Raw genomic sequence first — 18,492 nt, forward strand, 5'->3', positions numbered from 1 at the left:
AGCCAGGGTTCGCAAATTCGACGATCACAAGCTTTCAAGCTCGAAATTATCGGTTATCGATCGACTCATGGGAGGCAAATTCCAAATTGGTACGATTTGCAGGAATTGGACGAATTTGAGCGGTACCTGTGCATTTGTAGCCGTTATTGTTTATCAGACGGGCGATGGCGGTGACATTTTGGATCCGTTCGAATTTCTAAACCTTTGACTGCACTTATAAGTATTGCATAATAAGCTGCTACCTGGATATAATTTAGTTAAAAGGTAACATGTTTGAAACTTAACTAGCTAGTTATTCTTCTGTATAGAAGCTGAAAATATTCATCGTCTTTAAAAAAAAAATGTCCGTGGCATTTGCTGTCTGGTTTGATATTTCTAGGACTGTCGGAGACTCGGTAAAAGCTGGTTCCAACTTTTCTGAAGCAAATGTCAAAACAAACTATTATTAAAAAATTGAATTGTAAGTATTTGAACTTTAGAATTAGAAATTAGTGCCTTAATATATGTTCTGCCCTTGACAGCAAAGACGTTATCTGATGAATGAATCAGAAACTGGGGCGTTGTCCCTGTGGTTTAAAGACACTGAGTATTAATGTGAATTTCTTTTTAATGAATGCTTACGAAGAAACTTAAGGTCGAACTGCTACTGAACTCCAACGGTTGGCCCGCCAATTCGTACTTGAATAGAAATGTACTTGCTCTGTTCCATAATTCTCATTGATTTAGATAAAAATTTAGTCAAATTTTTAAAATTTTAACTATTAATAGCTTTTAAAGTATTCAGCTTAAAAACACCACGACAAATGAGTCATAAAAAGAGCTTCAATGAAAGTAAATATTTATTTAATTTTTATATATTTTAATATAAAATTATAGTCAAAATTATATTTAGAAGATCATGTTGTTTCTTAAAACGATAAAAAATACTGAGTTTCTCTCTGGAAAATTATATTAATATTTTCTCAGCAGTTTCCGATTTAGTTAGTTTGATTGCACTATCATGTCCATCGACAGTATCAGCATATACTAATTACTTATCGAGACGTGGCAACTCGTCGTGTGTGAAGTTTACAGACAAGCTCCAAGCCTCCAACACAGAAAGAAGATATCTTGATCATCGACTAATTAAGTTTATGCATAGCAAAGCGAGTCACAACATAATAAGATGCACAATCACCGACCAGCATGTGAGGCACTCGTATCAATTCAAAATGATACCCGGTCGTTTTGACAATAAGGATTTTGCGTACCTTCAAAATTTTCCGACAATCCAAGCAGAATCCTTCAGAAATCAAAATACACTGTATAATTTAACAGAAAACACATCGTGTAATTTTTCACATGATTCAGATAAAGTTCTTTTAACCCAGGAATTTCACATGGTCTATACGAATTTATAAAATCTAGCTTAATTAATTTCAGCAGCATAAATACCATTTTCATTACTATTAAAAACTTCCCACTTGTAATATTTCTCCATTGTAAAGAGGCCCAAAACAAGAGGCAGTATATTTGAAAAAAAAACAGTACATTGCAATTTAGGTCACATTTTGTTAGTAAATATATTGTCGGAGCATGAGCTCGTCAAGCGGGGGAACATGAGACCCTTTTGTGTGTCGGCCCAGGGGTGTGGGCTAGGACCCAAAAGCCTAGTCAAAAGAAAGAATGACAAAGAGAGATGAGGGGGTAGACCTCTCAGTGGACGCAAACAAGTTATATAGGTTCAGGCAACCGTGAGGCGTAATATCCTACTCCTGCCGTTTGTGCACTATAAAGGTAAAGTTACAAGCTTATGACTAGGTCTGCTCTGAATGTTCTACTTGTCTTTTGTTCCTGTTAGCCAGGCCTCCTTTTATACTGTAAGGGGACATCACATGAACCATTCTTTTTTCTTCCTGCGATGCACATGGGCTCATTCTCCTCAGGACTACTGTAGAGGCATCAGCTAGTCAACATGCTCCACCACGCTACCATACTATCATCGCTCAGGCCTACAGTCAATGTGTAGAGGAGAGGGCAACCTCTTGGACCTAACGGTCCGAATGGGGGGCCACCCTTCCTCTCATGTGGCCGCCCCGCACATTAAATGCGACAGCGACCGTGGGAAAGACAAGCCATCCCTACGGTGACAACATCGCCATCGCGCGGTCATCGAGGGCCTGACTTTTGCCTGAGAGAGACGTGGATGTGAGACGTGCGCCTATAGCCGCATTAAATGCGATGAGGCATGCGCCTGTGCATTGAATGCGATGAGGCGTGCACCAGGCGCCCTTCCATCGCCATAAATGCGGTGGTTGGGTGCCGCTGACGCGTTGCGCTCGCACTCGTGGTGGGGCCCGCATTCGCCGTCCTAGGCCACGGGGTCGGGGGCAACCCGACCTCCAAGTACTCAAGTACTCAGTCTACAGGTTATCTTTTAGGCCTGATCCACTGGGAAACGCGTGGACTCCTGGGGCCCGACCCCTTTTTCAGGGGTTCAACAGCGTGGGCCCTCGGCCCCATGCACCACTTATATGGGATAACCCCATATCTCTGACATATATCATTGAAGTAACTTCTTTGGTATACCTCAATGACCTTAACTCCTTAAGCACATCGGTTTTAGTAAACCAGTGAAGTTCCTTATCTATGTGTAGGCCATATCTTTATCTAAGGAAAGATATGACTAGAGAAAGATCGTTGGATGGTCGAAACTTAAAAAAAAGACAAATTATCTGTCTAAAGTGAAATGATTGGTTTAAGGTGGTTTAAAATGAAACCATGATAATAAAAAATGACCAAATGGCTCCAAAATTACCCTTTACACCAGGTAAAACGCATGGGAGGGGGGGTTGTGATTATTTAGTTTTTTCAAGAAGAAAAATCAAACAACATATTTATAAATAAAAAATAATTTGTGAATAAAATTTTTATATATGACTTCTTAGCAATTTAAAAGGTAAAGTTAAAAAAATAAACTTCCGTGAAAAAACTTCAAAAAAAATCTAAATTGGAGGATGATAATTTAATTTTGGCTTATAAGCATAAACATAAGCTAAAGGATGTGGTGACCAAGCTTCGATTTACTAGGTTTCACACATATTTTTAACTTTACAACAAGGTGTATTCAAATGAGTTTCACTTAACTCCAACATACATCGTCAAACGTATGGAGGTTTACTGAAATTTCATAAAATCTGAACGAAACTTTATAAAACTTGGTTTAAATTCACGAACTTCCATAAGGTCTGTCTATATTTCACTAGATTTCCCTTTAATTACATCAAACAACCTATTGCAAATAAAACTTATTTGATATATCCTTGTGTGCACTGACAGTATATGCCAAACCCGACACAAATTGAAACAATGTACGATCTACGTGGTACGAAGTACAATTTACTCGACTGAAATCACTCTTGAAAAAAAACCATGTATAACGTATGTATTTTCCTATTCCTTAATTGAACATGCAAACTATTTTTTTTTTTTTACAATTGAAGAAGAAGGCCATGGCAGGCAAACGATCAGATCGGACGCACGGGGACGGCCAAGATCAGCCCACGTGGACGGTGGAGGCGCACTGCGGCGGCGTGCTCTCCTTCCTGAACGGGTACACGGTGACGCCGCACGTCACGTCGGAGCGCGCCCTGATCCTGAGCACGCGCAGCACCACCGCCCGGCCGGCCACCGTCGTCGCCGTCTCGAACGGCAGCGCGCCGGCGATCGCCTCCCCGGGGAAGTAGGGCGACGACGCCACCCTCGCGGCGTCCACCTCCACCGTCGCGTTCGCCGCCAGCGAACCGCGCGCGCCGATCTCCCCCGCGGGCACCACCGCCCGCCCCACGCCGTCGCCGTGGTACCGCACCACCGTCACCACCTCGCCGTACTCGAACGCCGCGCGGTTCGGGTTGTACGCCTCCACGGCCACGTCGAAGCTGAGGTTCAGCGCCGGCGCCGGGAGGAGCGCGAAGGAGGAAACCCGCGTGCCCACGACCGTCGCCGACACGCGCGGCGACCGCGGCCGGAACACGGTGAAGCAGAGCGCCACGAGCACCGCGGCGAGGACGGCGGCGGCGGCGAGCAGTGCGCAGCAGCAGATCAAGGCCGGCCTCTTCCCGGCCATGGCAAATTTGGCAAATTAAACCGTGCCTCTCTTTTTTTCCTTGTTTTTTTTGGGTTTTTTTTAAAAGGTGAATGCATTGGAGAAGACGAGGGGGATTGAAATATGTAAAGAGGAAGAAGCTGCATTGGAATTTCAGCTGGTTTTGTGTTTTTATTCCTTTCTGTTTGGTTCTTAGTGTTTAAATTAATCGGATTTGCCTCCTAATGAATTTCCTTATTATAAATTTCATATGTTTGGAATTAATGTTGGAGATTCATGAGATTTGACAGCTGATTGCTGGATTATGTTGAAAACTGGAAATGTATCATGGAGTATCTTTTTATTATAAATTAATCCAATCTATCATACCCTCCTTTTTTATTTAGCATAGGTTTATTCAAAAAATTTACATAATTATTATTTATTTTGTTATGGTTTAACATATTACTGAAGACACTTTTAAGCATGAATTATAATTTTACATATTTGTAAAAAAATTAGACGAGGTGAACATCAAACAAAGATAAAAACCAGTGACATAAAACAAAAAAATATCGGACGGAGAATTGTATAGGAAAAATTAATCATCACCCCCCCCCCCCCCCCCACCCTCTTAATTTAGCTTCAGGAACTGCCAAATGAAAACTCTGTGCCACAACGTGGACATCATTTCTTCTGGAAGCTAGATCACCAGCTAGGCAAAAAACCATAAGATATATTTAAGCGATACTCTCTCCATCCCAAAACAAATCAATTTTTCTGTTTTTATATAACGTTTATCTCTTCGTCTTATTAAAAAAATTTACGATTAATAATTTTATTTTTATTAGATGATAAAACATGAATACTTTATGTGTGACTAACTTTTGTAAAATTTCTTGAAAATTTTTCAAATAAGATGGATTGTCAAATGGTTGACACAAGAACCGAAAAGTTGGTTTTTTTTAAGGACGGAGAGAGTATATAAAAAAACTAATAAGTTAGTATGGCTGCGCTGTGTCGACAACGAGATATGCCTTGTGCCTTTTGCCGTCGTCGTCGTCGGCATTGTTGCGTCCGTTTTACTCATTGTTTACTCGCTTGATCGAGGAAACAAGTCTTTTTCATAGTTTGGACAGTAAGACCAAATTCAGAACTGAACTCGAAAAACTCGAGTCCAGACACGACGTCAGGCCAAACAATTGATCATTTTTTTTTGAAGTTTCAATTGATCATTTAATTGGGCATTGTCTCTGTGCTCTTGTTTATCACTACGCTCGAGCTCAGTTTAATTTGACGATTACACTATCTGTTGATTGCTCTCTTTTGTCGAACGAAAGCTCAGGCTCTGAACTTCTCAACCTGCAGGAAAAACGAACACAGAAGGAAATTGCAGTACGTGCGTACGTGTCGGTGTGACTGATGCGTTTTAGGAGGGGGCGACTGTTGTAGCCCCTCATCTTATTGCTTTTGTTTATAAATTAAAATTAAAATTTTTAAATTTAAATTTAGAGTCAATTGTGGGTTTTTATTATAATTTATGATTCAGCCTTTGTTTTTTATCACTAAAAGCACCAATATAAAAATTTTATTTATCAATTATTTTTATTCGTAAATAAGTGGTTGGCTTATGCTTTTTAAAAGCAAAATCATGAGGATAGAACGTAGGGCTTCTTCATGTTCATTTTCCCCTCCGAATTTTGCAAATGATAAATATTTATTTTTGCAAATCATAAGAACAAACAGATGGAATATATTTTCGAGTAAATTTCACATACTTTAACCAAATCATCATAACACTATAGCTTTAAGATGTGTTACATCATAAAAATATATATTTAATATTAATTTTATCCAAAACAATATTTTTAAATTGAAGTATCATAAGAATACAAATTTAAAATCAAGTTATCACAAACAAAATATTTTAGAGCTGAAATCCCTTCTACCGTTATTCTTCTTGAATTCTAGATATTATAGTGTTGTGATTAAATAAATGCTAAATATATGGTTTTATGATAACTTGTTTGCAAAATATGTAGCTTTGCCATATTTAACTTTCGATATGTAGTTTTGTGACAAAATTGATGTTATATCTATAGTTTAATACAACATCTTAAGATTCTTAACCATATAGTTTTATGATAATTTGGTCAAAGTTTATATAGTATTATGAAATTTACTCTATACTTCCTCCCAACCCAAATACTTGTCAATCGACACAATTTATACAGACTTTGTCCACCCCTTTTTTTGCAGCAAATCTTGCAAATATTTGGAGATATACTATATAGTATTGAAATATACATGGCAGATTGAATATTATAATTTAAATATCATATATTGATGATCAAAATTAAACAACAATGGTCAATAGTGTTCAAGTAAATGGGAACCAAGAGAGTCTATATACTCGAAATCATTAAAAAAAGACTGTAAAATAGTAATAGAAGAGAGTTTGTATCATTCGACTACAGCTAGAAATATACTCCATTTGTTCTACGATATAACAGAAACATAGTATACGATTAGATATATATCACCTTATATTATGAATCTGGATAGAATGGTCTGTCCAGGTTTACGATAACAGGTGATGTTTAATCGTGTATATAAGATTGTTATATATGGAGTCGTTTAGAATGGAGGAAGAGGATAAGTTAATTATTAGGTGTTGGGTGCAGCACGGCCTGATGGCCCCGAGGAGATGGTCTCCGTGGCGGTGCGGACGGTGGAGGCGCAGCTGGAGCTGCTCTCGCCGTGGAAGACGTACATCTGGACGTAGCACACCACCTCGACGGACACGCTCACCTCGAACGACTGCAGCACCAGCGCCTTCCCCTCCACCCTGGTCACCGCCACGAACGGCAGCACGCCGGCCACCGCGTCGGACGCGAAGTGCGGGCTCTCCGCCACCTTCACCCCGTCCACCACCGTCGCCGGCTCGATCACCTTCGTCGCCTTCCCGCCAACCTCCCCGGGGGGCACCACCGACGCCCCCACCGGCTCGCCGTGGTACGTCACGGACGCCAGCGCCTCGCCGTACCGGTACGGCGAGTTGCTCGGGTTGCTCACCACCACGTGCACCCCGACCACCGCCTTCAGCTTCGGAGGCAGCACGCTGAACAGCTCGATAGTCACCTCCACGGGCGTCGCCACCACGCGCGGCGGCCGCGGCCGGTACACCAGGTAGAACACCAGCGCCAGCACGCCGAGCACCGCCACGACGCCGGCGAGGCAGCAGCACGCCGCCTTGTGCTCCTTCCTCGTCCCCGACTTCTTCTGCGTCATCTCTCGATATATGCTGCTCGATCCCCTAGCTAGCTAGCTTATAGCTGATTATTAATGATCAGTGACAGTGTGTGTGAGCGATGGCTGATCGTGATTGGATCGAGTTTATATATATTTGATCTGGATTTTGTTTGCATGTCCAGGGACGTGCTCGAGCTAACTTGATTCTTGGGTTTCGATTTGGTTGTTTGGAAATTCGTGTGCATCTTGGGAGAATTAATGTCTTGTAAGCAAGGGCGTTTTACCCAACCGATCGATACAGATTATTATATTATTATATATGTGTGAATATATGAACCGGTGTCGGTTGCATATATGGGCTGTCACTCAAACTAAGAGCAAAGATCAATAGTATAGCTAACTATTAGCTCTAATTTATTTGTAGTTAATCTAATAGCTAATTTATACCAGGGTTACCTAAAAAATATTAATACATAGTGCCACATGTCATACACATTTTATTTTAAAATCCATGTACAGCTGGCTATAAATTAGTAGCCCACCTTTCTTCTCTCTTCTCTCTATTTCTTTAAAATATATTTATAACCAGTTTATAGTCTGCTATCGTACATGCTCTAAACAAGTGTGTACGGTGTTTATTTGCCTTTGGGCTGCGTTTTACTTGCAGTGTCACACAAACAAAACCGTGTTTGTAGGTTATTTTCTTCTCAAAATAAAATTTGGTAAAGACTATTTTCTGTTGAGTTTCTTTTCGGACCACGTGGAAGACACACATACGTGCATTTACACACTGCACACACCATCACCACCACCCACGGTTTGTGCACCTTTAATTTAATTAACACTTGTTCAAGAGACAGAGACTCAAATATAAATCTATGGATCTTATTAAATTTCTATATTGAAGTGTCTTTATGAGTATGTAATTATATGCACCACGATTTACAACTTACCTAGTGATATTAATAAGTACATGTTTGTTTTCCATTGACTTTTTTTAAAGTTCTCGTTATATCGAATGTTTGAAAACTAATTAGAAGTATTAAATATAGACTATTAATAAAACCCACCCCATACTCTGGACTATTTTGCGAGACGAATATTGAGCCTAATTAGTCCATAATTAGCGAATGTGATGCTAAAGTAAACATTTACTAATCGTGGAATAATTAGGCTTAAAAAATTTGTCTAATGAAATAGTCTTTATTTATGCAATTAATTTTATTATCAGTCTATATTTAATACTCCTAATTAACGTTCAAATATCCGATGTGTGACAAAGGACTTAAAAAAATCCTGATCCAAATAGCCCCTAACTCTACCGCCACACATCTTTAATATCCTCATTTTTATTGGGGTTGTGAGCAATTAATTCTCTCTCGATCTGTAGGCTTCGACATGATTTATACACTAGCCTTGCCATATTCATGTACATTTGATAAAAAAAAAAGAATGAGATGTAGCTAGCTCATGGTATGCTGAATTATCTTTCAGGGTTGGAAGAGTTTTTCCATGATTGTGGTGGTGGGATGAGAGGTTGTGCGTGTGGGGGGAGGAGGGTGCAGATCGTCTGTAGCTGACATATGGGTCTATAGGATTCCTATAGAACCTATTTGTCAACTATAACTACTGTACAATAATAATTGCAAACGACTCTATACGTAAGTGGGCGGCAGATACTTAGATGGTCCATGTCTCGCATACTCCCTTTAAGTAATTAGTGTGAATTTTGTCCAATTTTACTCCAACATTGAATTAGGGTTTGGTTTAGGAGATTATGACGTCTAATTCAGTAGTAACTCAAAGGGCTAGAGAGATGCTATACCAATAGTAACCTGATAGCGAGATATATAGGTGGTGGATCTTGTCATCCGTGATGGTGGAGAGCATGAGGATTGCAAGGAATGACTAACTAAGATGGTGAAGGCCGTGTTCGACAGTGACGATAATAATCCAAATTCCTTTTTTTCGTGCGCACGCTTTCTGACCTGCTAAATTGTGAATTTTTTACGAAAATTTTCTATAGGAAGTTACTTTATCATATTGATCTATTTTTATTTTTTATATTTAATAAATAATTAATCATGTACTAATATATTTTTACGTTTTCACGCTAGATAACTTATCCAAAACTACGTTAGCCGAACAGGGCCAAAGTAGGGATACTAGAGGTAGAGGTAAGAAAGAAGACGGGTATATATGGTGCTGACAAAAAGGAAATTTTGCGCACAGGGAAATTTTTAGGTTCATTGATCTATAGCATGTGGACTTGTGGTAGTATCAAATATTCCAAGGTGGCATTGACGAGAGAGTGGGGTTGGTGTGTTCTTAATTAGCCGCACTAGGGGACAAGGTGCTACTCCCTCCGCTTTATAACATAGGGTGTTTGATTTGTTTTTACTAGTAATATTTGATTATTTATTTTATTTAAAAAATGATGGAAATATTATTTATTTTGCTTGTGACTTACTTAAGAAACTTTAATCATGACTTGTTATTTTTTATATTTGTACTAAATTTTTAAATAAGATGAATGGTCAAACGTTGTAAAAAAAAGTTAAACATTATATGTTATGAAAACGGAGGTAGTATTATTTATTGAAGTTGAATGGGGCTATATTCATGGTAAAGTGATTCATGAACATGAGCACTGGATGCATATATTACTGCGTGGTTTCAAACCAAATATATTTCAACATTCTAATTAATATAAGTAATATGAGAAATTTGACTGTCCTTAAAAAATGCTGGTAGGTATTAAATTTTATACCAAAAATTTTGGCTGTAATTCTTGGTACCATCTTAAAAACTATAAAAAAACCTAATTAACATATACAACTATGGCGGCGTTTGGCTAGAGATGTGAGGTGGGTTAGTTATCCGGCGTGAAAAATGTAGTAACATATTATTACATAATTAATTAATTATTATTTATTAAAAATATAAAATATATTAATATGATTTTTTAAAATAACTTTTCTATAGAAAATTTTTGCAAAAAAATTATTTAGCAGTTCGGGAAGAGTGTCCGCGAAAAACAAAACAAAATTCGGTTTTCAGGTTTTTTAAGACCGATTTGCATCTCCCATGAATTGATTTAACTCCCCATCAAACCGAAGACACAATTATCGGTGGCTGGAGTGCATTGTGGAGCCTCACCCAACAATACACTTTATTACCATTTCATAAAGAAAAGGGGAGCCTGACCCAACAACAAGACGCTTTATTACCATTTCATAAATGATCTCAGTGTAAGAATTAAGTGGGTGGCACATCAATCTTGGTCAGTTAGATCCACACTAATCCTTCCGAGTGAGTAATTAATTAATGACCCAGACAGGACGTTAATTTATTATTATAATGAGAATTTAAAGTATAACTTATAATTTTATAAATTTAGATGAAAATTTTAAATAAGACGAATGTAAATATAAATATATATAAAAATATGAAATATAAAATAGAGAAAGCACTTGCATTGCTCGAATCGGTTGGCCGGAAGAGAATTTTAATTAGGTCGATCGAGAAGCACGCGTTCATGTCCAATTCACTCCAGCATAAGAATCTCCACAAAAAGCAACAAGCCATTGGCCTGCGACACCTCGACGAGCTAGAGGGAACAAGTTTTCACTCACCTCTTCACGCACGCACGTATCTTATATATAATGGGATCAGGTGACAGCCACAACATCGTTTGGTCAAGGCAATCGATCTATCTATCAACCTTAAGACACTATCAAAACATTTTGGTTTCATGTTATCTGTCTCCAAATCTACTACATCCATTAAAAAAAAAAAAGAAGAGAATGAATATGGATAACTGTATGTCAAAACTGCAATCGCCTGTACTCACTTTCATTGACGTTCTCTCCTTAAAACATAACAGTTTTATCGTTTTTTTATATACCACGTGCTCAATCCCTCCGGGTTTTATTTGACATCATTGACTTTTAAATATATATTTGACTATTTGTCTTATTCAAGATTTTTGTGTAAATATATAAAATTATAAGTCATGTTTAAAATACATTTGTAATAAATTAAGTCGTAACAAAATAATTAATAATTATGTAAATTTTCTGAATAAGATTAGTGCTTAAACACATATTAAAAATCAAACGTGTCAAATAAAAAATTTGGAAAAAAAGGTATAACAATAGTCTCCGATGTCGCTTAATCCACCCTATCAACTCATTCTAGTCGCATCTTCTTTGAATTCATGATGGTCAAGATGACTGGTTTTCTAATTGGCCCGTTTATCACCTGGGCACACTAATTAAGCACCTTTGGCTAATTACTATCTTCGTCCCAAAGTAACTTAATAAATATCTTTTATTGTTTCTATCCAACGTTTGACCATTCGTCTTATTTGAAAAATTTATAAAAAAAACTTAAAAAATTAGTCACGTATAAAGTATTATTCATGTTTTATAATATAGTAAGAATAAAAATATTAATCGTAAAAAATTTCAATTAAAACGAAGAGTTAAAATATTGTATAAAAAACTAAAAAAATATTATTTTCGAGACGTAGCTAGTACGCTTTTCCAGCACATGACAATCCTAGGCTACCTAGGGGTAGTACAACCCACATGGCCGACAGGTAGAACAAACAAGCATTAGCATTAGCATTAGCATTACCATTACCACGTAGTAGCTAACTAGCGAGCAGCTAATTAAGCTAGCTGTTAGTGACGACTGCCTATGTCGATTCGTCTTACGCATCACACATCACATCATCACCCTGATGAAAGCTTCCATTTCATGCGTGCTCATCTTAAACTAGTACTCCCTCAATTTTTAAGTATACAATACTTTGACATTTTAACAGAATGTTTAGCTTTTTCTAAATGTTGTGGCAGAAGAACATAGTGTTTAAAAACGACTTTGACCAATATTTTCTATTACAATATTTATTCAAATATTAACAAATATCTATTTTTATTGAAGTTATCTTCAATATTAATATATAAATAATCTCCATGTTTTAAAATTAAATATTTTAAAACCTATTCATAGTCAAATTTTCAAGAGTTTGACACCAGTCTCATCTAAAATAATACATATTTGGAATTATAGAATTATATGAATGTTCATTTTGGTTGTTAAACATTAATTATATGATATTTTTTTACTCTTAGGACACTCATATGGACACTGACAAATCTGCACACTACATATATAAAGCATAACCATTTGTCAATTGATGAATCTGATTGGTACCAAAATAGCTTGTGACATGAAATGGAGAAAGTATTAAAAAAATATCTCTCCTATATAAAAGAGCTCAACGGTGGTGGATGAGTCTGCCACAGTTTTTTTTTTTTATAAAAAAACCTCATTCTTCTTTCTAATTCAGAAAACATTATCCTACGCCTAACATCCTCTTCTGTCGTTGTCCCATGGTACAAAACATACAACTCTTAAGGGTTTCCACCCAAAAATACATACTCTACTGTACTCACCCATCACCTTTACATGAATCTAGTACAGTTACAAAATATATTTTAGTGATAAAAACATTAATGCGATGTTTTTTTTTGTTTTTATTTGTTGAGTTGTGTAAAGATTTGAGAAGATGGAAGACTAGCTTGTTTAAACTAACTCATGTCATTTGTCATTACAAGATTATGTGAAATAACTAGGTTTCTTCTTCATAAATGTATCTAACCATTTGTCATTAGCAAAAATGCATAGCAATACCACAATTAGCAATGTAGGATTGCTCGCTCTGTTTTGCAGATGGCCAAACTGCTAGCGTGAGAGCAAACAACAGTTTGGAAGTGAGTAACAATAATACACCTGTGGTTCGATAATACATGTCGTTTTGCACCTTTCTATAATGTATGTCGTTTGGCATAAACTTTGATTATGAATAAATTAAAATATTTTGCTTCAAAACATGGAGACCATATATATAGATTAATTTTGCAAGATGCTTCAACAATATCTTATATTTTTTTCGATATTTCTATATATATTATAAAAAATAACGTTCCAAGTTGTTTTATGAGTCCATGTCCTTCTAAAATATATTTTTTTTCAAACCGATCGAAGGGAGTAGTATGTCGGACATTTTCTATGTTAGAATTTTATTCGGCAAAAACTAGGTGACCTCGATTTACTCTCTAAGCTCAAAGCTGAGGAGAGAAAATGGGGCTACCAGCATTAATAAAAGGGACGGTTGTAAATTTGTCACTGGTTTAAAATATTATTATAAAAATATCATTAAAAATTATAAAAATATCATTAAAACTATCACTCGAGTGACTTATTGTAATTTAGAAAAAAAACCAATGGCGGATTTGCAAAGCCCCTTAATAAAAACACCCCATCTGAAAAGAAATAGGATATAAAAAATTAGGATATAATTGATCATGAATGGATTCTTTGACTCATCCTTTTTCATGCTGTTGCATTGTAGAGGCACATACTAGTATAGTATAATACAGGATTAATTAACAATCTTGACACGACTTCACCGGCCGGTGTAGCTAGCCAGCTCCGGCGGCCACCATGCCTAGCCTTAACCCTTTCTGCCGCCACCGCACCACCATTGCCCACCGGTCGCCGCTGTCCCGACCGCTGCAAAAGATATTCGGGATTCATTCACCCGCGCCACTTGCAGCCTGCATCAGTAGCTGCTCGGCTCTCCGCGTGCACCGGCGCGCCGCCGCCGGGCGGGGCGACACGTGGCGCTCCTCGATCCGCGTCGGTGCGCTGTCAGACCTTGGCCATCACGACGTCGGCGGGAGACGATGCCGCCGCCGCCACGACTTCCTTTTCCCCGCCGCCGCCACCGGCGACGGCACCGCCGCCGCTGCTCTCCTCCCGGCTCTTGCCCCAGAGCACGTTGTACAGGCCGGCGACGAGAAGCAAGCTGCCGATAATGCTGCGCGCACCGAGAGAGAGAGAGTGAGACCTTTTTTTTTTCCTTCTCTGACAAGATCACGACATTGCCGGTGGCTGATGATGCGAGAGAGAGTAGGCGTGCTGCGGTGCGCTGCGTCATGGAGAGAGGATCACGACAGCGAGAGGAGGCGGAGAGGGGTTCGTGGCGGCGAGGGAATTTACCTTCCTAGGCTCACGTCCTCGCCCAGCAAGAAGGACGCGATGACCATGGTGAAGACGAGGCTGAGCGGCATCGACATGGACAGGAACACGGGGCCTTTCTTCTCGATCACCCAGATCTGCAGGTAGTACGAGATCGCCGCCACCACGATGCCCTGATCACAAACCGATCGCCGAGCTCCAGCTCAAGGTTCGCGATCAACCAGAAAAACGAAAGCAAAACTAAATCTTACGGTGAAGAGGACGCCGACGAGGCTGACGACGCCGGGGAGCATCCACCGCGAGAAGTCCCTCTCGAGCACGAGCGCGATCACCAGCGACTGCAAGCTCGCGAAGACGCACTGCAGCGTCGTGTTCATCAGCTTCGAAGGGTACTCCAGCAGCAATGGCCCCTGACAAACACCACCACCGCCTCAAGAATCAAGATCGGTCACCAACATCACGGGAGCAGAGCAAAATCGAATGCCGATCGTTCGTCCGGTTCATCTCGAGCTAGCTACCTACCTGCTTCACCGTCCACAGGGACCATATCACGACGGAGGTGGTCATCAGGAAGATCCCCAGCGCCCAGTCCTTGCCGGAATGCGCGCGCGCGGCGGCGCCGGCGTGGCGCAGCAGCTGGTGGTGGTTGAAGGACCTGAGCTCGGGGCCCTGGTACAGCGCCAGCACGACGACGCCGCCGACGCAGAGGAGGATCCCCGAGGCCTTCGCCATGCCATGGGTCGTCTTCATGTTCAGAGTCTCCATCCTGCTTGGATTGGAAGAAATGCTCAGCTCAGTGACCTGAATATACATGTTAATCTTGATTTCTTTGGTTCTAGCTCTTCGATAGTTCGATCTCTCTGACCTGAACATGACAGCCAAGATGAAGGCCACCACCGGCACGATGTTGAAGATAGCCGACGAGGATGTCGCGGATGCGTAGTTGAGGCCAATGCTGTACAGGTTTATCGTCCCGGCCATTCTGACGAACAAAACAGAACAGAAGCAAATGGTTTCAGAATTTTTTTTACTACTGAAGCTTTTCTCCAGAACAAACACTCCTGACTGAAATCCTTCATGTTCTAACCGTCACACATACCCATAGAAGGCATGGACGAAGATCTTGCCAGACAATCTGAGCGTCAGCGGCGGCGCCTGCTTCTTCCTGCAAAACAAACAAACATCATATCAACACTTCCATCCATCCATGACACAGTTTTCAGAAACAGACGCAGGCAGAAATACTGAAGAAGCCCGGCCATCATGCCAATGGCCACACATACCTGATCTCGAGGAAGTAGGCGAAGGGCAGCAAGAAGACGGCCGCGACGGCGTGCCTGTAGAACACGAAGACCGTCGTGCTCGCGCCCTCGTTGAAGGACGCCTTGGTGAGGATGTGCATGCCCGCGTAGATCAGCCTGACCAGCACCACCGTCGCGTACACCTTGCCGCTCCCCATGGCCTGCTTGCTGCCTGCACTGATAGCTTGTGTGCACCAATACTGTTTGTGTATGTGTGCTCCCCCCAAGATCCCTATTTATATGTGTTTGTGTGATTGTTAAGCTAAGCTAAGCTACCTAGCTTAGCTAGAGCCTAGCTGTTAGTTATCGGGTATTGTTACGGTACCTTCTAGTAAGGGTGGTAGTATACTAAAATTATGTAGCTGTGTATTTTTATAAGTATATTAAATATTTTATTTAAAATTTTGTAATATATATTTACCAATTCATCTATTTTAATATGATATATTATACACGAATGTGTCGTAATGATATATATTTTAGTTTTAATTTTATCCTTATAAAATTATACATAGTAATGGCGTAGTATAAGAAAATTGGATCAGTTGTGTTCATAGTAATGGACGGTTCACCATCATTAAAGTGTACATTAGTCTGAACACTGAAGACTGTCTACTAAAGTTGTTTGCAAGCTGAAGTTTCTTACCATGTTCTGCATGGAATGCACCTACGATGGACCAGAGCAACAAATTCAGGTTGATACAGTGGTCATATTATGGGCAAGGGGAACTCAGAAAGAAAGAATAAAACAGAGATAAAGCTTGTGTGCAAAAGGGTTCAGGTTAGGATGATAGGATAGGATTTTGAGACGGCAAGATCATGAGTGATGAGTGATTTTTTTTTCAAAAGAACAAAAAATTAAAAAAAAAGATAGCACAGGTTTAATTGGTGCAATGGTCATGTTAACTAAAAGATATACGAGTAGTGCGCTGTCCACATATGAAATAAATTGCCACTTGAATCAACAGCATGGCAATTTGTTGGATAAAGTGCGAGTAAGCTGAAATTGTTTAGGGAAAAAGCTTAGGCTGTACCCTTTGGAGAAGCTTCCTTGGCTAATCATCTGATTATTCTTTGAGATTAATATCATGTGCGCCGTTAAGAAATCACTCTGTCCTGTATGTTATTGGCTCAAATATGAACTCTGGTTAAGCCAAGTCTGTAGGAAACTAGCTGATACCCTCGTACTGTAACTTGTGAACACTACTGAGTTTTGAAGTGTTTACTAGCGTAACACTGATATGATTTTGTGTTTGATCGGATCGGAAAGATCATCCTTGATTGTCCACTTTGTCAGGAAAAGAGTTTATATATTAGTATGTTATTTGGGGTGATTTCTAGATAAAGGAAGATGTGATTTGGATTTCCAATTGAATATTCTTCTCTGTATCTCAGGCCCACATTAGTACCGATGTTTTATGAGAGCACGCTTAGGGTACATATAAAGATATAAAGATGTCTATTAGCTGACTCTCTCAATCGCAACGTAAGTAAATTTGGTGATATGGAAGAAAAAGAGGGAAGGAGAGAGAAAAGCTGTTGCCATGCTTAAAGCCTCTTAGCATTTATTAAAGACAACTTTCTTGCATAAGAATATATAAAAAGGAAACTAGCTTAATAAAAAATATTTTATTGCATTAATGAAAAAACCACACCTAATTCTACCCTTATACGTATCATTATAAAATGAACTGTTGTTACTGACATGGCTTAAGATAGAGTCTACAATAGGCTCTACCGTTGAACATGCCCTTATTAGTTGACTCTCTTAATCGCCATGTAAGCAAATTTGATGATATGGAGGAAAAAGAGAAAATAAGAGAGAAAAGCCGTTGTTATGCATGATGACGGCTTAGAGTCGTCTCTTAGCATTTATTAAAGAAAACTTTTTTATATAAGGGTGGATAAAAAAGAAACTAGCGTAATAAAAAATATTTTTATTGCATTAATGTAGAAACCATATCTGACTCTACCTTTGAACGTATTATTATAAAATATATTCTTGTTGCTGACATACATAGATCAGATAAGAGTCGATAATGAACCCTACCTTTGAACATGCCCTGATGCTTGCATTAGCTAAATATAGTGTGCATCGGCAACTCTGTTTTTTTAAACTAATTATCACCAAGTGTAATCTAACTGTTCATTAATAGCAATTGTTTTGTTGGATCGATATAATAATTAAAGTGGATATCCCTTTTGTTCTTTAAAATATTTTTACAACTATATATGCACAGCCAGGGCTATAATTAGTTGACGCAATCACATCTTTCTTTATCACCTCAAACAATCCTTTTTAATGCTTATATATCTCCTGATATTGTTGGTATTATTTAAAATAATGCTATTTTATTTCAAATCATATTGTTTATTATTTTCATGCTTGAACATAATTTTTTTTGTTTCTCCAACAATATACATTTTATAATTCAACTACCATGTATTTTTTTGAAAAGGTCAAACATTAAATTAACATCATATAATTCATGTATATATAGAGTACTATAAAATTTATTGACAGTGAATATTAGTCATGGGTGGACCTACAATGGGAAATGGGGGTAAAGTTGTAGCCCATTTCTTTTGGAAAAGAATATGTGATTTAATGGGTATAATATGTGCATACCATTGGTTTTGCCAAAAACAAGCATTCTAAGACCAAAATCATCCCCTTTCCAAGAGTATCACATTTTCACTTAGCTATGTTATATTTTTCTGTACAAATGATCTTTATTTGCACTAGCGTCAAAATTTTTCGCTTGATTTTGCTGTTCGGAAGCTTTAATTTTATCTAATTAGATCCAGCTTTAGTAACTCTGT

At 38.8% G+C, this 18,492-nt stretch overlaps 3 protein-coding genes across 3 annotated transcripts; all 3 read right to left on the bottom strand.

Annotated features, from left to right (window-relative positions):
- Positions 1–3,215: 3,215 nt before the first annotated feature.
- On the bottom strand, positions 3,216–4,191 carry LOC121055025. Its single transcript, XM_040526381.1, has one exon. The coding sequence runs from the start codon at positions 4,103–4,105 to the stop codon at positions 3,536–3,538; it is 570 nt and encodes a 189-aa protein (XP_040382315.1). The 5' UTR covers positions 4,106–4,191; the 3' UTR covers positions 3,216–3,535.
- Positions 4,192–6,632: 2,441 nt separating this feature from the next.
- LOC102716708 lies at positions 6,633–7,452 on the bottom strand. The gene has a single exon (XM_006658560.3). The coding sequence runs from the start codon at positions 7,352–7,354 to the stop codon at positions 6,731–6,733; it is 624 nt and encodes a 207-aa protein (XP_006658623.1). The 5' UTR covers positions 7,355–7,452; the 3' UTR covers positions 6,633–6,730.
- Positions 7,453–13,686: 6,234 nt separating this feature from the next.
- Positions 13,687–15,827, bottom strand: LOC102708542 (WAT1-related protein At5g64700-like). Its single transcript, XM_006657715.3, has 7 exons — positions 15,652–15,827; positions 15,468–15,533; positions 15,234–15,350; positions 14,891–15,134; positions 14,620–14,778; positions 14,390–14,541; positions 13,687–14,207 (listed from the first exon to the last, which is right to left on the bottom strand). Exons 1-7 carry the CDS (start codon positions 15,825–15,827, stop codon positions 14,039–14,041), a joined length of 1,083 nt encoding a protein of 360 aa, XP_006657778.1. The 3' UTR covers positions 13,687–14,038.
- Positions 15,828–18,492: the final 2,665 nt, after the last annotated feature.

This window comes from Oryza brachyantha, chromosome 7 (assembly GCF_000231095.2).
Source record: "Oryza brachyantha chromosome 7, ObraRS2, whole genome shotgun sequence".
NCBI classification, from domain to species: domain Eukaryota; kingdom Viridiplantae; phylum Streptophyta; class Magnoliopsida; order Poales; family Poaceae; genus Oryza; species Oryza brachyantha.